Genomic DNA, 19,619 nt, shown 5'->3' with positions numbered 1-19,619 from the left:
GCTGTGCAGCGTGATACTAAGTTTTATCACCATGGTATACAGACCCCATATGCCACAGAAAAAAAACTACCTTAGAGGTATTTTTAGCAAAGGAAGCTAAGCTTGTAAAAAGTGGAACTTGCATATTTAACCTGATACAGCTTTTTCTTTTCTTTTCTTTTCTTCCACAAAAATTCCACGTCATTTTTTTCAGATGGATGCCTGTCTCAGAGTAAAGGACATGCAGTGCACAGTCTCCAGCAGAAGCTGAAAATGGATGACACCTACTGATGCTTTTTGACAATGTTGTCTCTTTCCCTGTTTGAGATGGGTGATACAATCGTCTGGAAAAAGTTCTAAAATAAGCCCGAGTGACCTCTTCATCCCTTGACTCCTCTTTCCACAAGTCTAAAACCATCAGAAGAAATGACCAGTCAACTACCAGAGGAGTCTGTGGAGACCCAGAGCTCAGATGAGCTTGAGTGCAAGATCTGTTACAACCGCTATAACCTGCGACAGAGAAAACCCAAAGTGCTGGAGTGTTGTCACAGAGTATGTGCCAAATGCCTCTGCAAGATCATAGACTTTGGTGATTCCCCACAAGGAGTCATAGTATGCCCGTTCTGCAGGTTTGAAACATGCCTGCCAGACGATGAGGTTAGTAGTCTTCCTGATGACAACAACATCCTTCTGAATTTAGCTTGTGGGGGAAAGGGAAAGAAGTGCCTACCAGACAACCCAACAGAACTGTTGCTGACTCCCAAAAGGTTGGCGTCTCTGGTTAGCCCTTCTCACACCTCTTCTAACTGCCTGGTTATAACAATCATGGAAGTACAAAGAGAAAGTCCCCAGACTCTGAACTCAACCCCTGTGGTGGAATTTTACAGGCCTACGAGTTTTGACTCTGTTGCAACTGTATCCCACAACTGGACAGTGTGGAACTGCACATCTTTGCTCTTCCAGACCTCAATTCGGGTGCTAGTGTGGTTGCTAGGGTTGCTGTACTTTAGTTCCTTGCCTTTAGGGATTTATTTACTGGTATCTAAGAAAGTCACCCTTGGGGTTGTCTTTGTAAGCCTTGTTCCTTCGAGCCTTGTTATTCTCATGGTTTATGGCTTTTGCCAGTGTGTCTGCCATGAAGTTCTAGACTGCATGTCGTCTTGATAACAAATACAGTAAAATAAGATGTTTTGCCACACATGAAGCATAGTTGATTTATCCTGTCTTTGTATTCTTATTTATTTTTGTTGTTGTCCATCCCACTAAATAGAAGCAGTGGCCCTAGTTATATCATCCTTTTTTTCTACTTGATTTTATTCCCCCCCCCATCCTTTTTTGAAGTTAAATAATAGAAATAAGATTTAAATGCTGAATTTAAAAGGCTGAGTTGTAGAAAGGGACAAAGCAAAATTGCCAGACTCGGTGCCTGCTGCTGTCGCTGCTATTTAAATGAGTAGCCCTTTGTTTTCTATTGGCTTGATCGTGTCAGTCAAGGCTTCAGGATCCACCCTCGAAGAAATTAGTATAACGGGCACCTTCCAGGTCAAAGTACGGCATCTCTTCATCCAAAGCATCTCATGCTTTGGAATATCTGTTATTTACCATTCATTATCATTTATAGCAAATGAAATCACTATGTTAATTAATATTATAAGAAGAATAAGACAAGCTGCCACTGCTTTTTTCAGTTCTTGTTATAGCAAAAATTTTCATGGGAGGCCAATGGTTACAGATTTTTTGCATTCTGTGACACAAGGAATCTTTTTTTCACCATGCTGAAAACATGTCTCTGAAACACTTTCCCCAAGCAGAAGCCCACTTTACTTGTCATGTAGTTGCAGCTCCCCCTGAGATACTCCTGCTAATGAGTACTTTCAGGGACCCAGCCACACATTCGCACTTCTCTACGTGCACTTATTTCAGTGTGCATACACCTTAGGCTTCCCCTTGAGGGTTCAGAGCTCTGCAGACTTCTCTAGTATCTTCTGTTACGCTTACCCTCCTTCCCAGCATTTCTGCCAGTACACCACGTTTCCAACCCATTAGTCCACCTAACAAATTGCCTGACCAACTTCATGCACATCTACCCTGTGGTAGCTGCACTGGAGAATTTGGCTTATGTGACTTTAGCTATCAAGATAGACTTTTATTCCCAACCATTATGAAATGGACCTTCAATCACTAATACAAATTTCAGAAAAAATCTGAAACAGTTAAATGAGTGGGGTTTTTTTTGCTTTCTGAGTTCACAGAGTGAGCATTGTGAGGAGGTACTACGGCTTTGGGAAGGTGTCTGTTTAATGCATCCTTCAAAATGTTTTAATACCCTGAATGCCCTCTGTCACCATTATGATTTGATGGCACTCTAGATGTGGCAATTAGCACGTCTTGATTAGTTAAGTTCAGAGGAATTACTGATGCTTTACCATTCCACAAATAGAATCAGGCCCTGTAAGGCTTGCTTGTGTGTTGCATGGTTTAGGCTATTTGAACTACTGGAAGAGCACAAAAATAAGAAATATTTAATGTTTTTGTGTATAACTAGGTCTAGTCAACACCACAGCTGCAAACTCTTTTTCCTGTGCACAGCAGGGTAAAAACTGAGAAGGAGGAGTTGGGCAGTGCAAGCATGTTTTTTGGGTCAGGCACAAGATTAAGTAATTTCAAGGCAGTGTAAGAGGGAGAGGGGTTTGTTGCGTGAAGACCAAATGTATGGCCTAACAATATATTTTTAGAGCAAACTGACTTCAGTAAGAATCAAAAATGCCGATGGGAAAAGCAGAGCGTAAGTGGTTGTTGTGTCTGTCAAGAGGATTTGAAGTCAAGATGGTCCAATTTTTGTAGATGGCACAGGTGGTATCTACAGTTTCATTCCTATTGCAAACATAGGGAAAAATGTGGAAATGTAAAGGTCCTGCTTTTCTTTACACTCGTTTTATAATAGTGCATATGTATGTGTGTGTATGTACATATAGACACATGTAAGAAGAAAACATAGCAAAATTATAGTTTTCAAGTGTATGGAGTTATGAAGCTATGTACTGAATGATTAAAGGAAATGTTTCAGACTTTTCTGTAATGACTTGATAAGAATTATAACTAAAATATTTTCAGAATTCCTAGAAATTACTATTCCTAAGTAAATGTTTTTAATGTTTGTGGTAAAGCACATATAGTTAGAAGAGGTATCGTCTCCAGTTCTGGTATACTGCAAGGTTTGACTCATTTATGAACTCATAAATTTTACGTATCCAACAACAATCATGTCAAAAAGCAAGAAAAAATAGACACCTATGTGGTTTTATAGTACTTCATAACTTTGGGGAAAGACCTATTTGTAGTGTTAGGAATTTATATGTTTTAGGATTTGTTCAACTTGTCTGTATATAGTGTCTGTAATAAAGGGCTGGCTAATAGAGGAAGTAGGTTTTGCAAATGTGTGATATATATGTATTACCTCTGCACAACATGTCTACAGTGCTACCTGTTGTCTTTTACTTTTGATTTTCAGTTGATTAAGATTATCTTAGCTCCAGCACCAGGTATTTTGTACTCTGTTTTAAAACAGAGCTTACTCTCGGCAGGATTGCAGTGGTATCAGTTACAGATCACAGGACAAATAAAAATACACCTGTTATTACACTTCGCCACTTTTAAGTCTGCCAGCCCATTAAATTTATGCTGTTATTTTAGACTGCACTGCAATACTAATCCACTCAAAAATGTGAGCGTGCAAAAACGTATTGATTGTATAGCTATTCTGCTGCTCAGCCAGAGCACGTTAGTACAGCTTTGGTCTCATAAAATTCCTACGTGACTTACAATATGACCATTGAGAATTGCTGGGAGGTCTAAATCTCAGTTATTTGTGGAGAAGATACTTGCTGTGTGACTGAGACTAGAAGAACTTCATATATTACTCTTTCATTATTTTTATTCTCCACCATCCTTAATACTTAGAACTGAAAACTCTCCTGTCCTCTGCAGTGGAATAACTCTGCTGAAGTCAGTGTAAATGGGGCTAGAATCAAGTCCTGCATACCTGCCTGCCTGCATTTCCTTCCCTTTCTGTGACTTTTTTCTCTCCTTGGAGAGTAATGGCTCCTATGGTCGTAAAATACTGCCTGCACACAAGAGAACTCCCTTTCAGTAGGATTTTATTCCTGCTTTGCCCAGACATGTGACTCAACCAGGTACAAAGTGTTATAAATTCATTACTACAGGATTAATTTAGCCCAAATGAGATTTTTTGGTTTTAACTCCTGCTTATCCTATGGATGCAGACTGTATCCTCACTGTCTGCTCATTTACGGTATGATATAGTGGTATCCCCTGAGGGCTGGGGCAGGATGATGCAGTAGTAGTTGCTGGGCACAGCACAAGAAGGACGCGCTGAGCTGGACTGTCCTCTGAGCGGGACCTAGTGAGGGATGAAGCTCTCCTGCAAGCCTGGCCTGAGCCCAGAGCCTAAAGGGTGATTAACAGATAGTGGGTTACATGGAAAGCAGGGCCTGTGGGTTCATAAACAGGACGTGGGGCCTGGGGGCTGTGGCTGAGAGGCTGTGCAAAGCGGAGGGGGGTCTACGCCAGGGACAAAGGGGCTGTGTTTGAAATAAGGAATTTGGGTCAGAGCTGCTGCAAACAGTTTAATGTTTCTCATACTGGCCCTTCTGGGTTTTAAAATTCACTTGGTAATTAAAAGTCATTTGCTACTGCTACTACAGTTGAGTATTTTTACTTTCCAAATGGCAAAGTATTGAACTTTAAATCGCAAAGAGATCCTTAGATTTCAGCATACTCCCTCTATTATGTTAACTACTTACAGCTGTAATCTTTCAAACAGGATTGACCAAATTAAGGGCTGATGTCTTTGATTTAGCTGCATTGTGAGTTTTGCCCTACTATATTGATTATATGCCTGCAAAACTCTATATGCTAAGATAAACCATTTAAAATAGAGAAACTCTTGTCCTGGTACACTATTAGCAAACTTCAGGGTTGCCAGAATTTTACGGCATATCCAAGAATAGGCGCTCTTCCCAATGGACTTTATTACCTGAAGATACAGATAAGTCCAGCAGTGCACAGCCAAATAGACACAAGTACAGGACAGGATAACACAGCTTTCCAGCTAAATGGCTACACATCACTTCAACCAGAGGAAGGGGAATTGAGGAGGTTCACAGGGAAGATGGGTGATGTTGTGTTTGAGGGAGTTCCATGTTACTAGGGTTCAGAATCATTGTTTCCCCTAATTCTAAGCAGTTCCAGGGGTAGATTCAATTCACTTTCCCCCATTACTTTTCTGGCCCCCTCTGCTGGGACAAGGCTACATGGAACTGTGGGTAAACAGTATTTTGAGATGAAACAACCTTTTCTACCACACTGAGTTTGCAGCTCGGTCCAGCATAAGATAAATACTGAAAAGACGGCAAACTGCAGCCAGGATGCAAAAGTGAGCAGGGTGCAGAGGGGAAATGGCAACAGGTTGTTAAAATCATTTTGATGTCAAAGAAAGGAAAGCACCTGTCTACATCCTGCCTTGTCTTGGCTGGTTCAAAACTAGTGAGAGGCTGTCCCAAGCCTGAGGGCCACCATGACTCGACACCCTCCCCTGCATTAATTCTGTGACAGTTCACTGCAGTTGTGCATCTTGATTTCTTGTACAGCAGTTGTATGCCATGATTTGGTCTTCCTGCATGGGTGATGGGTATAGTGAAAGGTCCACAACATTCCACTCTTAAACAGTCTCATTTTAACTATCCTAAGGTTTCTCAGGGTTTTTTTCCCAGATTTCTTCATCTTTCTGCAAAAGCAAGCCAGTGCACTTTATTTTAAATAGATCAGTGCCTTCAAGGATAAAAAAAAAATGGGGGAAGGAGAAGAACTGAGACTTTTGAAATCATTCTAAGATATTCAAAGCAATGGAAAGAGTCTGTTCTGAGAGTCTACTTTTACTTTCATACTAGCAGATTAGATGTTATCCTTTGAGTGACATCAGTAAATATTTAGTGCTGGAGATTCCTGAGGGAGTTTATAAGACTGCCAGACTTCAGGCACAAACCCCTTACTCCACTGCTTTTCTGTAAAGCACCATTCTGCCTTTTGCATCATCTCCCCTTGTCAAAAGTTGAGCTGTCACAGTTTATAAAGAGTCTGGCACAGAGAATAAATCCCCAGTCTGGGGATGGTAAATCATCTTTTGAGAGATGTGTGTGGCAGTAGCGAAGCTTTCAGTGCTAGACCTTAAACAAAGAGAAGTCATCTTGCAGTCTGAATTGCTAGTATAAATTTCATTTTAAATCAACTTTTATTGTGCTGGGCAACACTACAACTAAAAATCCTTTTATTGTATTTCTGCCTCTTTCTTGTGTTACAGAAATGTGGTTTGCATTTAAAAAAAACAAAACGTATTAAATCATGGAAATCAGAGATGGGTAGAAAAAAGCCTAGTAAGTAATTTTGTCCATTTTTTCTACCCCTGTACACATGAATGTTTTGTCTAGGTTGGTTTTAAATAACTCAGGTGATGAGGCCTCCACCTCTTCCCACAAGGGACTTTTCACCTGTTTAGTAGGCTTCTTCATTAGGAAATGTTTTCTTCGTACTGATCCCAATTTTTTTCTTCTGCATAATGTAATCCCTTTATTCTGCTCTCACTGTTTTAACTTTTATGAAATCTGGGAAATGTATCATATTTATCCATTTCATAATGCAACTGAATAATTCACAATCCTTGTTGTTCAAGTAATGGAAGAGATAAGCAAACAGTTGCTGGACAGCTAATGGTTCACTGAGATGGTGTGCCATGTACTAGTAGACGTATTTCCTGGCAAGTCCTGGCTGACACTTCTTTCTACATTCGCGAGTGAAAAACATCAAGTGAAACCGAAGAAATAAGTCTTCCCAAGTGCATGCGTGGCAATATTACTGAAATTTCAAGAGGTGCTGAGGCAAACAGCCTACATCTTTAGATAGAGCTTTTCTTTCTAAAAGTGGATGATTTTAATAAAAGCATGCTTTAAAAAAGCGTTTAAATGTCCTTTTCATAAGCAATCCTCTATGTGAGAACCACGCTATGTCAAAACTCTAACTTGTTGAGAGACAAGGCTGGGTTGATTGCCACTCACTGCGGAGCAGTTTTTGCTGACAGCTTAGCTCAGAAGAAAAAAATTAATCCAGCCATTAAGGAGAAGAGTTTGAGAAGATGCCTTTGCAAGTGTGTCGCTGGAATCAGATCTGTTCATGAAAAGGTGACTCATGTCTTGACAACAGAATCAGCGCATTGCTGATTTAATGACAACGTATTAGATAATCCTCTGCCTATCTCAAGTGACAAGAAGGAGCAGTGTCGCTAAGGAAACCCTCGGTGGACAGATGGACTTCATTTGGTTTTGCATTCAAAAGATACTTAAAGAAGCGTTACTATGCTTCATGAGAGAACGCTGAGCCTGGGTCAGCTGGACGGTCTGCTGGTTTGAGGAGGGTCTCTCTAACAGTGAGTGGTGGTGGATGCATGCAAAAAAATATATGAACAGCCCACGTGGACAGTGAGCTTCAAATATACCTCCTCATTTACGGCAGTCTGCAGCGGGGAGGACTCTTGAGATGGAGGTTATGTCTGTATTTGTGGGTTCCATTCTTGCCTATGGATTTCTGTGAATTCATTTACGTGTTGTTTTTAACCCATTTATAGTCTTGGCATCTATGAAATCCCGCAGCAGCAAGTTCCATAATTTAATTATATACTTTGTTGAATAGGTCTGCTTTATCCTGAAAACTCCTAAGATGCTAGTTACGTGTCTCCTACTTTTCTGATAGGAAGAGCAGTTCTGAGGTATGATTGCATGTTGTCTCCTCCGCACCCCTCAGAGCTTCATCTGTCTCTAGAAATATTAACATCATGATTTTATCCCTCATACTTCTCCTCGGCTGACTCTTTCCCAGGCTGAAGATCCTAGTCAATTTGATCTCTCCTTAGGTAGCAGCCTCTCCATGCTTGACACCATCCATTGCACTTTCCTGAACCCTTACTGCTACTTCTTTTTTGCTTTGAGGTGGGGCAAAGCACTCAGAAATAGGTTCTAATCAGTGTCATTTGTTAATAAGTTGTGTGACCGTGTAACACGTCTGTACTTTCACAGCCACTGAAGTCACTTTGTCACTGATATCATTCCTGACGGCGCATCTGAGGCGTTATGCTTAACTATTGCTGGCTTATTTATCGTGCATTATATGGAGGACAAAAACATGTGCGTTGATAAACTCGCTAACATCCATGTATCCCATGCATTCTAATCTGCCTGCTTCAATTTTCCAGTTCACGTGGGTGCAAGAGATGGTAGATTCCAGGAGAATATTTAATTCAATCTTGGCATAGACTGTACAGATTTTAGCTCTATTAAGCATGTGGCCTGACATTGCTGGACTGAGCAGCTACTCATCAGCAAGAGCTGTAAGATGCCTTCTCTCTCTGCCACAGTGGTGCGCCTACCTCAGCCACATGCTGCAGCCATCTCAAACTACAGCCTAGAGCTTTTTATTGCAAGGATACTTTTTTTTTTTTACATCTTCACTTAACCTTTTATTTCCTTGAGGCTCGGGGCCTTTTTCATGGTCTCCTTTCTTCATTCCAAGAAAAGGAGATGCTGGCAGATAAAAATAATAACAGTGTTTAGAGAGTGAGCCCTTTACATTTGGGCCTTCATACTGCCAGTTAGGGCAAAAGTTAGGGGTCTCTCTCTTCAGCCCCCAGGGATATAAGCAGGGCCTCAGCAGCTTGCTGTCCTGGGCCCCAGGGAAGGCTCCTTGCAGCCTCTGAGGGACGACTTCATGTTGATGCTCTTTATTCAATGTTCCTGCTTTTACTTAGAAAAACTGAGTGACTGTGAAAAAGCATTATTATTGCATTAAAACTAGATAGGGCTCATTTTCTCTCAGCAAAGAATAAAATTCTGAGGCCAAAACTCAGGAATTTTGTGGCACTTCCAGAGTCAGCTGCAAATGTCCGATGACTTTTTTGTTTGTTTTGGTAATGAAACAAGCTAAATAAAACCAGGTCTGTGAGGCTGTAGAAATCATGCAGGTAGTTAACGAAAGCTCACGAGTAGGTTCTGAAACTGTGAAAAAAAAGTGGTTTTTTTTTAAAAAGAAAAAGATAAATGAGGCTTAATCACACAATAGGGCTTGGGTGGAGAGGGCAAACAGCTGGATGTAACTTGACCAGACTAGAGATTGTAGAAATAATGCACGAAGACAGGTAGAATGTAAAAAATATGTGTGCAAGCTCCAGTGAATTATCGACACACTGTAGCGTGTAATTCTTGATCCAACAAGCTGAAAAAATGAAAGGTTTAAGCATATATTGCTTTAAATACTTTGTCTCCTCAAATCCACTGGTTTTAAATTCCAGATCAGCTTGAGGCTCACCAAATGTAACGTAAGTTTTATGAGAGGAGTTTGATAGCTGTAACTTTGCCTTCTATAGTTGTCTTTTTTAGTTTTATGAAGAAAAGTCAGTGTGAGAACGTCTTTTTGTTTCTTTTATTTTGGGACTGGAACGATGAAATACAATGTAATCTTGCCGACATGGAAGCTATAAAACGGTAGCAAATGGCAAAAATATAACTATTACTGTCTGAAATAATGAAGTACTAATGTAAAAGCAATTGTTTCAATAAAAATTTAATTTTTCAGTAAAGATTTGTCATGATAAGCGTATCTCTTAATGCCTGGATTTGGAGGTCTTTCAGATTTCATTCCTGTTATTCACTGGAACGGTTTAAAAAACAGACTGAAGTATGTAATAGTATTTCACAGTATTTTAACCAAATAGGACAAAATATTTCTGTTTACTGCATGAGAACATAAAGCATTTTGTGTAAAGGAATATTGCAAAAAATTAAACAAAAGCCAGGCAGATTTCTAGATGGTCACTCAACCACGTATTTTTAAGATAAAATGACAGCGTGTATGAGGGAGTGTTCCAGGTAGCAGCCAGAAGGTACTTTGGAGCGTGTATGTTGCATTGGAGTCCTACATTTTCTGACCTTGCCCACTGACTGTTATTAAAAACACAGGGCTAATTCCTGGTTTAGAGAAGGATGTTCTTGCCTGGAAACCCTTAGTGCAGGCATCTCTAAACCTGAGCCCAACAGTGTTTGCTTATTCTGAAGGCTGCAAGCTGCAGGCTGTCCCTGATGTTATTAGGGAGGCGGCGGTGGAGCCTGGTCGCGGGGGACGTGGGTGTGATCCGCACACACGTGCGCAGAGGGAGATGCAGCTGCCCGGCAAACGCACACTTCCCCAGCATGAATGATTCCTTCTTTTAGCAGGACTACAAGGAACGAGTGTGTTGTGTAATTCTGCTGGCTTCAGTCACAGCTGGACCGTATAGGAGCACAACTCACTGGGTTGCGGTATGTAATCTTGTAGTAGTGGGAGTAGGAAGATTTATTCACATTAAGGAGTATGTGGCCACTGGTGTAATTTGCATCTTTAAGGATGAGACCTTTGTATAGTGATGGTTAGATATAAAGCTCATGCAGTGGCTTCTTTATTTTTTAAATTCCAAAACCTCACCTGCCATGCTTTCCTTCCTTTTACTCTATTAAACTGAGGGATGGCCCAGAACTGGTAAGCTTTCTGATTTCCCGATCTCATGAGCCTCTAAGCTTGTAGATGTTTGAACCCTGCGTTGCGGGCTAAACCCACCCTTAGCTGAGAGTAAACCAGCCTTGGAAAAAGGTGGAGGTGTACTACCTTTCCCTCTTTCCAGTGTAGAAATAAAATCTCAAATTAAAATTTAGGCATTTGTTTTTTCCACAGGAAATTCAAACATGAAGTTTCTTTTTGGCTTCATTTTTACCACACCAGAATTTCAAATATTTCCCATTTTTCCTGGCACAGCCCAATACATAGGTTTAGGAAATCAAGTGCAGTATGTAAGCAAATGAGAGAGAGTGATCTTTGCTTGGAAGTTCTTTGTTTCTTTGTTGAACTGTACTGATAAAAGCACCATAAAAAAAACTCTGGGAGAAGAGACAGCTTTGTTAGGTATCCAAAGTGCTGAGCTTTTAGCGCTCAACCAGCATTGCTGGAACCTCTAAAGAGGAAAAGAAACAAAGCTTAGACCCAGATTCTTAATACATTTGAGCTAAAAGGCAGCTCTGCCCCTCCTCAAATACAGAAAATATCAGGAGCTGCTTACACGTCGCAAAGGGATACAAGCCTCTTGCCATTGACACATTATTCAAACGGCAAATTATTTGGTGGTTAATTTTGCTAGCGGCACTGGTGTTTTGACCTGGGACTGAACCTCTGATAGGAACAGGGAAACGTACCTCAGCATCACCTGGTTGTGAGTCCCTATAGCAACCGGGTGGGGAGGACCGGGAAGGCTGCCTCTCCCAGGCCTTGAACGATGACATTTAGAGATGCTTCTTGAAAGATGTTACCTGCCAGCTGCGCCTGCTTGTCTGAAACATAAATCATGGCTGTCTCCTTGACCAAGGAGATGCAGCTGAACCATTTGGTGCCAGACACCTGCGGGAAATCCTATAGCGCAATCTGAGCTGGTATCAAAGAGAGAATTGGGAGGAAGAGCCCTGTGGGTATCACAGTGTGTGCTTTACACACAGCAGCAAGGGAAGAAGCCCTGTGTTCCCATTAATTTGAAGAAAAAATGGAGCATTTCATTCCCAGCATAGCATTGCATGCATTTACCCAGTATAAGTGTTGCATGAAGCATTCTCCACCGCTCCAGCACTGTGCGCTGGTGGTATAGCACTAACCGGCAGTCACGAGGTTGGCCTCAGTGAGAGCTTTCTCCTTAAGAGGCCACATCACCTGCTGCAGCTTTATCTTGTTCTGCGCTGCACAACTATTAAAGCTGTAGGGCAGATGCACTCGGGCATTGGCAGCACCAGCAGCCACCCGTCCTCTCCCCCGTAGCCTGCACACACCTGGCACTGAGCAAGCAGCTCCTCCTGTCCCTCCCCACTGCCAACCCGTTAGCTCTCCTTCCCTGTCCTCCCCCAGCTCCCTCTGCTGCCGCTGCCTGCCTCGTTGCTGGATTTCTTAGGGAAATGTTACAGCCATGTTCTGCTCCTTCCATTTGACTTCTTGCATTGCTTTTATATATTCCCTTCTGCTCTGCACAAGGCACAACGCGCAGATCACTAGACAAAATACTATACTTAGACCTGACTGACCAATTCAAACAGAATACTTGATACAATTAATTTAGACTTTGCCTTTCCCTGCTTGCAGAGCACTGTCACTGAGGTCACTATTTCCTGAAAATAATTGGTTGCTTGTTTATTTCTTTAAATTGATATATCTTTGAAGATTCTCCTCAGTGGCATGATGACAGATGCTTGCAATTCATGGATTGCAGTGGGTAAAAAAGTTGGGGTGGTGTATCTTTAGTAGTGTGCAGCACAAATGCTTGCAATGCCTAAATATTTGTGCATAGATTTTTGAATTTGTTTAAGGATGTGCAGGATTGGTGCAAATTTATCTGAGATGTGAATGATTATTCTTAGAGAAAAAATAATTGCACTTTTGACACATTTGGAGTCCCCAGGTTTCTGGACATCATAAAGTAAGAAGCATAAGGTATGCAGCCCATGCCATCTCTGTGGCTGGCAGTCCCAGCAGCCTGTACCACAGGCACTGCTCTTCCTTGCGAGCTCACCTCCAGACTACACAACAAACTCTCTCAAACCTCCTCGCATGCTGGTCAGCAGAGGTTTCTAAACCAGGATAGAGCAAACAGGATAACGTGGATGTTGTTGCTCCAGTGCTTCACTACTCAGGAAGAGGAGGGCAGTGCCTGCGGGGAAGCAAAGGGAAGTGGGGGAGTGGGAGTAGGGGTCCCCAGAGGGGAGAGTGATGTGTAATGAGCAGGGAAGGCTCCACAGTGGGGAGGTGAAACAGGGAGGTGGAGGCTAATGTAAACTCAAGACCTGTCATGAACTTGAAAGTCTTCTGGAAAGACTCTTTTTGCATCAGTCTTCCTTAAGGAAATGTTGGCTGTGAGCAAATAGCTCGTAAGATTAATGCCAGTGACAGGTAAAATGGGCAAGATAAAGTGAGCTTGGAGGCTTTCCAGCCAAGCATGTCAGATGAGCTTTTCCCAGGCTAAAGATCCTGCTAAAGCTGTCTCAGATCTATTAGCAGTCCTCTCCAAAAATTCAGGAAGGATGGGAGAAATACCAGGAAGAAGGAAAAAAACAGGTATTTATGCTTATTTTTTTGAAGGTGGAGTAGGTAGGAGCAGGGGAATTACTGGCTCCTCAGCTCTCTGCAGCTCTCAGCGGTTCCCCTGATCAAGCTACTTGTATGCTTGAAGCTCTCAAGGAAAAAGGGAGCAGCTTTATCAAGAGCAAATCCTGGAAAGCTGATTTCCTTCTACAGCAAGGTAACAGGCCTTGTCATTAAGGGAGAAACAGTAGATGTCCTACATCTGGGATATTAGTATGGTTTTTGGTATTACCTCATATGAAAAAATAGATATATAAACAAAGACAAATGTGGGAAACTACTGAAAGGTAGCAAAGCTTGGTATTTACACCCAAGATCCTTTGGTTAGTCATCCGACTAACCAAACAGAGATCAGAATCAGAAACTGAGTAGGGTTACCCAGAATAATATCCTGGTCCAAGTCTGAATCCAATATTTGCATTAACCAACCTGGCATTCAGGACGTACATATAGAAGGTGGATGCAGGGCTATCCAGTGCTCCCACCGTGATTTTGTCTCTGAATTACTGAAAAATTCCATAGACTTTATGGTAAAGGAAAAAGCCAAGGTGAAGGTAAAAGCATAAATTAAAAAATATGCTAGAAAAAATACATGGTAGGACTTGCATGCTCCTGAAAAAACAACTAAGAATTATTTAATAACCAATTGTTTTAGCAGTAAAAGAAATTTCCTATTGACACAGGTTTTCTTCAACTGCTGCCAAGCACAAATCAAGGGATGTTTACTTTGGTGCCTTTTTCTGACAGAGAAGGATTGTTTCTGGCAAGGACTTTTTATTGCATTAAGAAATCAGTCAAAACAAACAAGAATGTGAAAATTACATTTTAAAAGTAATTTAAAGCTACCATGCAGAGTCTCAAACATTAAAGGACACAGTGTGGGCAGATGCGGTTGGTTTCAAAAAGCTATATTCATAAGGATGGCAATTTATTTGCCTCTTTTAAGTTCCTGATGTGAGTGAAACTCTTCCGGATCCATAGATCTATTATTTTTTGCACAGGGGCTACAGCTCAGTCTTTACAACAGACGAGTGTTTCCCCCTGCCCCCAGTATGGATATCCCAACCAGTAACGTGCTTGTGCAAAAAATATTGATAGATACCTTATCTGCAGGCAAGTCATAATTAAATCCTCTATTTCCACCATCGAATACTAGAAGGAATAGAGAAAAGGAAAAACTGCGGATCAAAGCAGTGTTGTTAGTATATTTAAAATCCTTTTTGAGTTAACATTTTATCTACTGTATGTAGCAAACAGTAAGTTTTAAATTCTTCTGGTATGTAATTTTTTTCTTTCATCTTTACATAGTGCTTTTAACATATGGCTGTTGAAAGAGACTTTCATGACTGTTTTTTTCTTCCAGTTGCTTTGTTGTATGACTTCGCCTTTGAATTCCCCGACCTGACAAAAGCTTCAGTAGTTCAGTGTGCAAGAAGCTCCTGCTGTTAGTCCCACTACAGCACCTTAATTGCAAACGAGAGATGATAGCTCATGTTCAATGAGCAGAGATGCAGGTAGGACCAGTGATCTGTCTGAGCTCTGTTAGCATGAAGGCTTTCAGGGAACATCGCAGAGTAACATGGAGAGAACAAAAATTAAAACTAGCATATCAAGAGTGCAGGTATTGGTACCAAAACCACTCTGGTTCCCATCGTTGCAGGACTCCCAAATGGAGAAACACTGCCCAGAGCAGTGCGGGGTGTACGGCTTCCTCGGGTGTGGAGAGCTGTACGCGCCCTCTGCCCTCAGGCACACCACCACACCACGTTGTGCCTTCCAGTAGTATGTGAAGTGCACGATGTTACTGAAGTCGCTGGTGGGGTTTTCTCATGTCTTTTCTCTGGATGGGGGAATGAATGTATTGGATGCCTGCTACATCTAACGGGTGAAAATGAAAACGTTCCAGCATGCTCTTAAAACATAAGCATAGCATGTACGATTATGAGAATGTTAAAGATAACAAAGTCAAAGAAATGCATCTTGCAGCTGCAGCATCCAGTGGCGAAGGACGCAGGCGGTGGATGGGAAGGTGTCTTCCCAGGGCAGTTTGTTAGATCCCAGAAGGAGGCGCGAGGAAGGGTCTGCCTCCCACGTGGGTGAGTCTTGCTCTGGGAAACTTCCATGGTGCTGGAAAAGGGTTTTTAACAAACCAGTCTTGGGTAAACCTCCAGTTAGCATAAACCACGGGGTGCATGAATGGTAAATCTGGAAATCCAACACACAGGTTAGTATTTTAGGGAAGACAGCAGAGAGTAGCAGGAAGGTAAAATCTAGATTGCAGAGTGAGCCTGCTGCATTAGGACAGACCCATCACAACCTAAGGAGATTTCCCAAGCAACAACAACTGCCTCCCCACCTGCATCAGGCAGCTGCAGCTCAATGGTGAGATGACACAGGTGTGATAGGCTGAAGCTAGGTTATTGCCCACCAGAATGGGCAACCATTCAGCCAGCAGCGACACAAAACAGTAAGTACAAGAGCTACAGCATGATGCAGCAACACATACATGCAAATGCTGCCATGCAAAATGATGCAGTTTAGGATCAGTGACTTGTACAATGCAAAAGCCGAGGCAGTTAATCGGTGAAGGCAGCACTGTACCTGCACAACCCTCTCTCAAAGCTTCCCACTGCCCAGACTAATGGGATCTGTCTTACTCAGGTATTTCATTTCCATGACCCGATCCCACACAAGAGCTGGACCTTACTGATAATGGGGATCCATGTATACAGTAAATGGTTTTCCCTCTGCTGCCGGTGCTTCAGCCCATGCTGTCTGGCCAGCTCAGCCTGAAACTGCAAAGAGAAACGGGAAAGAGGTGGAGACAGATTTGGGTCTTCGTGGAGAGAGATCTGGGTCCTGTGAGTCTTCACAGGTGAGTCCTCCAGCAGCAGGGATGCAGTTTCTCCTTGTTGAACACTGCTTTTGTCTTTCTAAATTACTTTACTTAATATGTCCGCATGCCCTGCCACTTCTCTCAGGCAAAATGGTAGCGTGCATTGGTCAGCGGTATTGAAAGCACATAGCAGGATCTAGAAAGGGGCTGGAAATTAATACCACCCTTGATGGGAAAAATCCCTCAGGGTCAGCCTTTACCTCTGGAATATTTGTTTGAATTTGGGTTTGCAGAGACTACTACATTAGATAAGCTTGTAGTTGGCCTCAAGCTGTCTTTGCTTTGATGAGCTCCTCTCTTGCTTCAAATTTATTGTCCAGCCTATATATATAAGCACAGTGTCCCTCTGTGAAGACTGGTATGCCTTGCCAGCTTTTTTAAACACAATTAATTAAAAGTTCCATAAAAGGCAGAAAATTCACAATCTTGTAGACATCAGATCAGCCCTCAATCTTCATAGTAATCTCCCTGTGGGGCCTGGCTACACATGAATAAGAATTGTCTTCCTTTTATTGGATCTGGTTTGGAGAGAAGTGTGGTTTAAATTATAACATTCCTGTTAGCAAGGTGACTCTAAACTCTATTTGCCTTGATTGGAAGAGTTTAAAATGAGGGTTGTATCCTTCTGGCTCTAAGTCAGGAAAATATTCATGTGCGTGCTGCTGTAAGAAATGTGGTCTTAGCACATGTTACTGTCAAGCATATGTTTAGGAAATTTATTTTTAGAGAGAGGTGAATTTAAGCAGCAGCTTAAGACCCCTCTTGAACTGGGACACAGTAGATAACATTAATCTGGCCAGATTTCCCTGCTGGCGTCTAGTTTATCTAAGCCATTTGATCCGCTAGTAGAAGGGAAAAAACACATGATATTAAAACCTTGGTAGCAGTGGTGTTTGTACCTACTGTAAATGTTTCCTCTATTGCCTTTTGATAGTGTTTGTAACACTGAACTGTTAATTACTGTCTTGTGTGATCTTGATCTAGTAATTACAGTTTGGTGTAATTTAACTCTTTAAACAGATTATTTTTATTCTTATTTTACTAAACTCTCTGATGTTGCATAAGCTTTTCATTAGTACTAGTCACTGCTGACATCAAAATTAGCAAGTAAATTTAGCACAATACACTAATGTGCAAATAGAAGACTTCTTAATGAATCTTTGGGGGATTTTTTAGATCATTCCTTTTCCCCCCTTAAGACTACAGCAGCAATATGAATCATCTTTACCTTCCACAGGTGCTAGCTGCCATCATGCATGCTTACCGCTTTCTGCTGTGTTTCTGCAGCAGCACAATCCCATCTTCACAGTTTAAGCAATAAAATGATTAAGTAAACTGTCATAATATTATGATAAGATAAATCTATCCACCTGGCCACAGTTCATTTGCCTTTTAGAATTCATCATCAAATTTTATATGGAACACGTTAAAACAAAATGCTTTTGACAAGAGATGGAGAAGATCATGAGGTCCTATATTAATGTGGATGACGGTAACAGAAGAGGTGTAAATCATTGATACACTGCTGCTCATTACAGAGATCTTTAAAGATAGTAATAGACACGTTTACAGCACTTAGCATTGTCTATTCAGCTCAAATAGAAATCAACCCATAGATTTCTGTGACATTCTGTCTCAGGTGCTTGTAATGAAAATGATAGAGAATGAGGAGCTGAACAAAAAGTGGTTATCCAGCCTCTCCAAGTCCTGAAAGCCTGTAGATTGTAGGTTATTACAGTGCCTAAATGATAGGGATATTTTTCATAAAAACTTCCTTTTTCCTCACTGAAGTCACAGACCAAAAAGCAGAGGCTGGAGCCAATAAGGGGAGGGGATAAAAGCCAATTTAGTCTGTCTGCTTTACTTCATTTTTGTCTTTGCTTTTTCAAAATGGGTTTTAATTGTTTCTTGAAATCCTCCTGCCTTCAGCTCAATACTTCTGAATTCAGTTTATTTTTAAGAATTTAATATGATTCTTTCACCAGTAAAACTCCCGGGATAAAAACAATGCAAGATGCAACAGTGGCTCTTTCTACCTAGAACATATAATCAATATAATTCTTAGAACAAGGATAATGTGTTTTCCTTTCTAACACAAATGAGAGAATAATAAATTGGAAAAATGCATCAAGCTAAAAGTGAATAAGAAAGGCAGTTTGAGCTGGGAGTTATTCTATGTTTGCAGCTCCCTCAGGGGTGAAGAGGAGGAGATTCATGTTGCCAACAGCAGATTCTGGTCCCATTTTAATGCAACGTTTATAGCCATTATCACAAACGTTTATCAACACTGTTCGTGCGGATTGGTTCAATGACAAAATACAGGATTCAAAGGTAAATGGACATGCAAAAGTACTATTGAAATATACCACAGTTTGTCTGAAGTACATGCATATGTCATTTGAAAGTACTGACTGCAAGACTTCAGTCATTAGGCAAGTTTCTGTGCTCTGCGATGACTTTGGAGGTGCAGTAGTGTAACTGAGATGACGTTGCAGTTTCTCTTCAGCACTAGGGAGAAAGCCACTGCTGCTGCTAACTTTATTTTACTTCATCAGCTTCAGTTTCTTTCTGATGCTAATATTCCTCATCTGCTGACCACCTTCTCAGGAGCTGGACTGATTCTGCCTGCTAGCAGAACACACACACAGGCTTTGAAGGCCATTAATTATTCAGTGTAAACTGCCAGATGAAAAAACTTGCATCAATGCACCCTCCAAGAAGACGGCTCATCAGAGTGGTTTGAACCATTCCCGGACACCCTTCCAAGATGGATTAGTTTGGAGGCAACTTCATCTTGCATTCCAGGTGCCCAGTTCTTCTACCTTTATTTTTGTGTAAATTACTGTCTTTTAAAAATCTTACTGAAAAGGATCATATCGCAGAGATCCCAAAGCCAACAGAAACTTTCGCAGTAACAGCGATGGGACTCACAGAAGCACCTGAACTCTGCAGGGAGAGTGCATGATGAAAGAGCTGGAATAGAAACACTCTTACCCAAGGAACTGACTGTTAGGAGAAACCAAGCATGTTATCTTGCAGCCCTGTGTAAGAAGATGGAATCAAACTCACATAAACACCTGACAAAAAAACCCAACCCAAACCAACCAAAAAAAAACCCACAAAGATGCTACTGATGCTACTGATAGGCATGAATGTGAACCGTGGTTATCTGCAGAACTAAGAAAAGCCTCATTTCTCAAATGGAAAAGAAGAAACATTTCATATAACGACCACAGAAAAATCTGTGCAATTAGCTTCTCTGCACAGACGCTACTCAACTGAATTCAAATTAGGCAGTAGCAAATCCTGTGCTTGCTAAGATTCATATGAATTTGACTTACAAGATTCAAATGTAGATGATCAAACAATGGCATAATTTATCTGTAAGCTGTATCAAAAGAACTAAGCCTGGGGCTAGAATGGCTTTAAGCCACTTAATGCAACATGGTACTTCTGCTCTTTTTGATCACTTCTTAAT

The 19,619-nt window shown here is 41.3% G+C and overlaps 1 protein-coding gene and 1 long non-coding RNA gene across 2 annotated transcripts; both read left to right on the top strand.

Moving 5' to 3' along the window:
* The first annotated feature begins 312 nt into the window (after positions 1-312).
* On the top strand, positions 313-1,230 carry RNF182 (ring finger protein 182). The gene has a single exon (XM_075083955.1). The coding sequence runs from the start codon at positions 406-408 to the stop codon at positions 1,141-1,143; it is 738 nt and encodes a 245-aa protein (XP_074940056.1). The 5' UTR covers positions 313-405; the 3' UTR covers positions 1,144-1,230.
* A 6,125-nt stretch (positions 1,231-7,355) lies between these two features.
* LOC142052990 (uncharacterized) lies at positions 7,356-19,247 on the top strand. Its single transcript, XR_012659050.1, has 8 exons — positions 7,356-7,477; positions 7,741-7,816; positions 10,311-10,397; positions 13,243-13,402; positions 14,609-14,759; positions 15,232-15,341; positions 15,907-16,120; positions 18,327-19,247. It is a non-coding gene; the product is annotated as an uncharacterized LOC142052990 (long non-coding RNA).
* Positions 19,248-19,619: the final 372 nt, after the last annotated feature.

Source organism: Phalacrocorax aristotelis, chromosome 2 (genome assembly GCF_949628215.1).
Source record: "Phalacrocorax aristotelis chromosome 2, bGulAri2.1, whole genome shotgun sequence".
Taxonomy (NCBI): domain Eukaryota; kingdom Metazoa; phylum Chordata; class Aves; order Suliformes; family Phalacrocoracidae; genus Phalacrocorax; species Phalacrocorax aristotelis.
The sequence above is the reverse complement of the archived record's forward strand: the minus strand, read 5'-3'. Positions and strand labels throughout refer to the sequence as shown.

Excerpts from the sequence above, each read along its gene's own strand:
- RNF182 (XM_075083955.1), top strand. The coding sequence starts at position 406 with ATGACCAGTCAACTACCAGAGGAGTCTGTGGAGACCCAGAGCTCAGAT.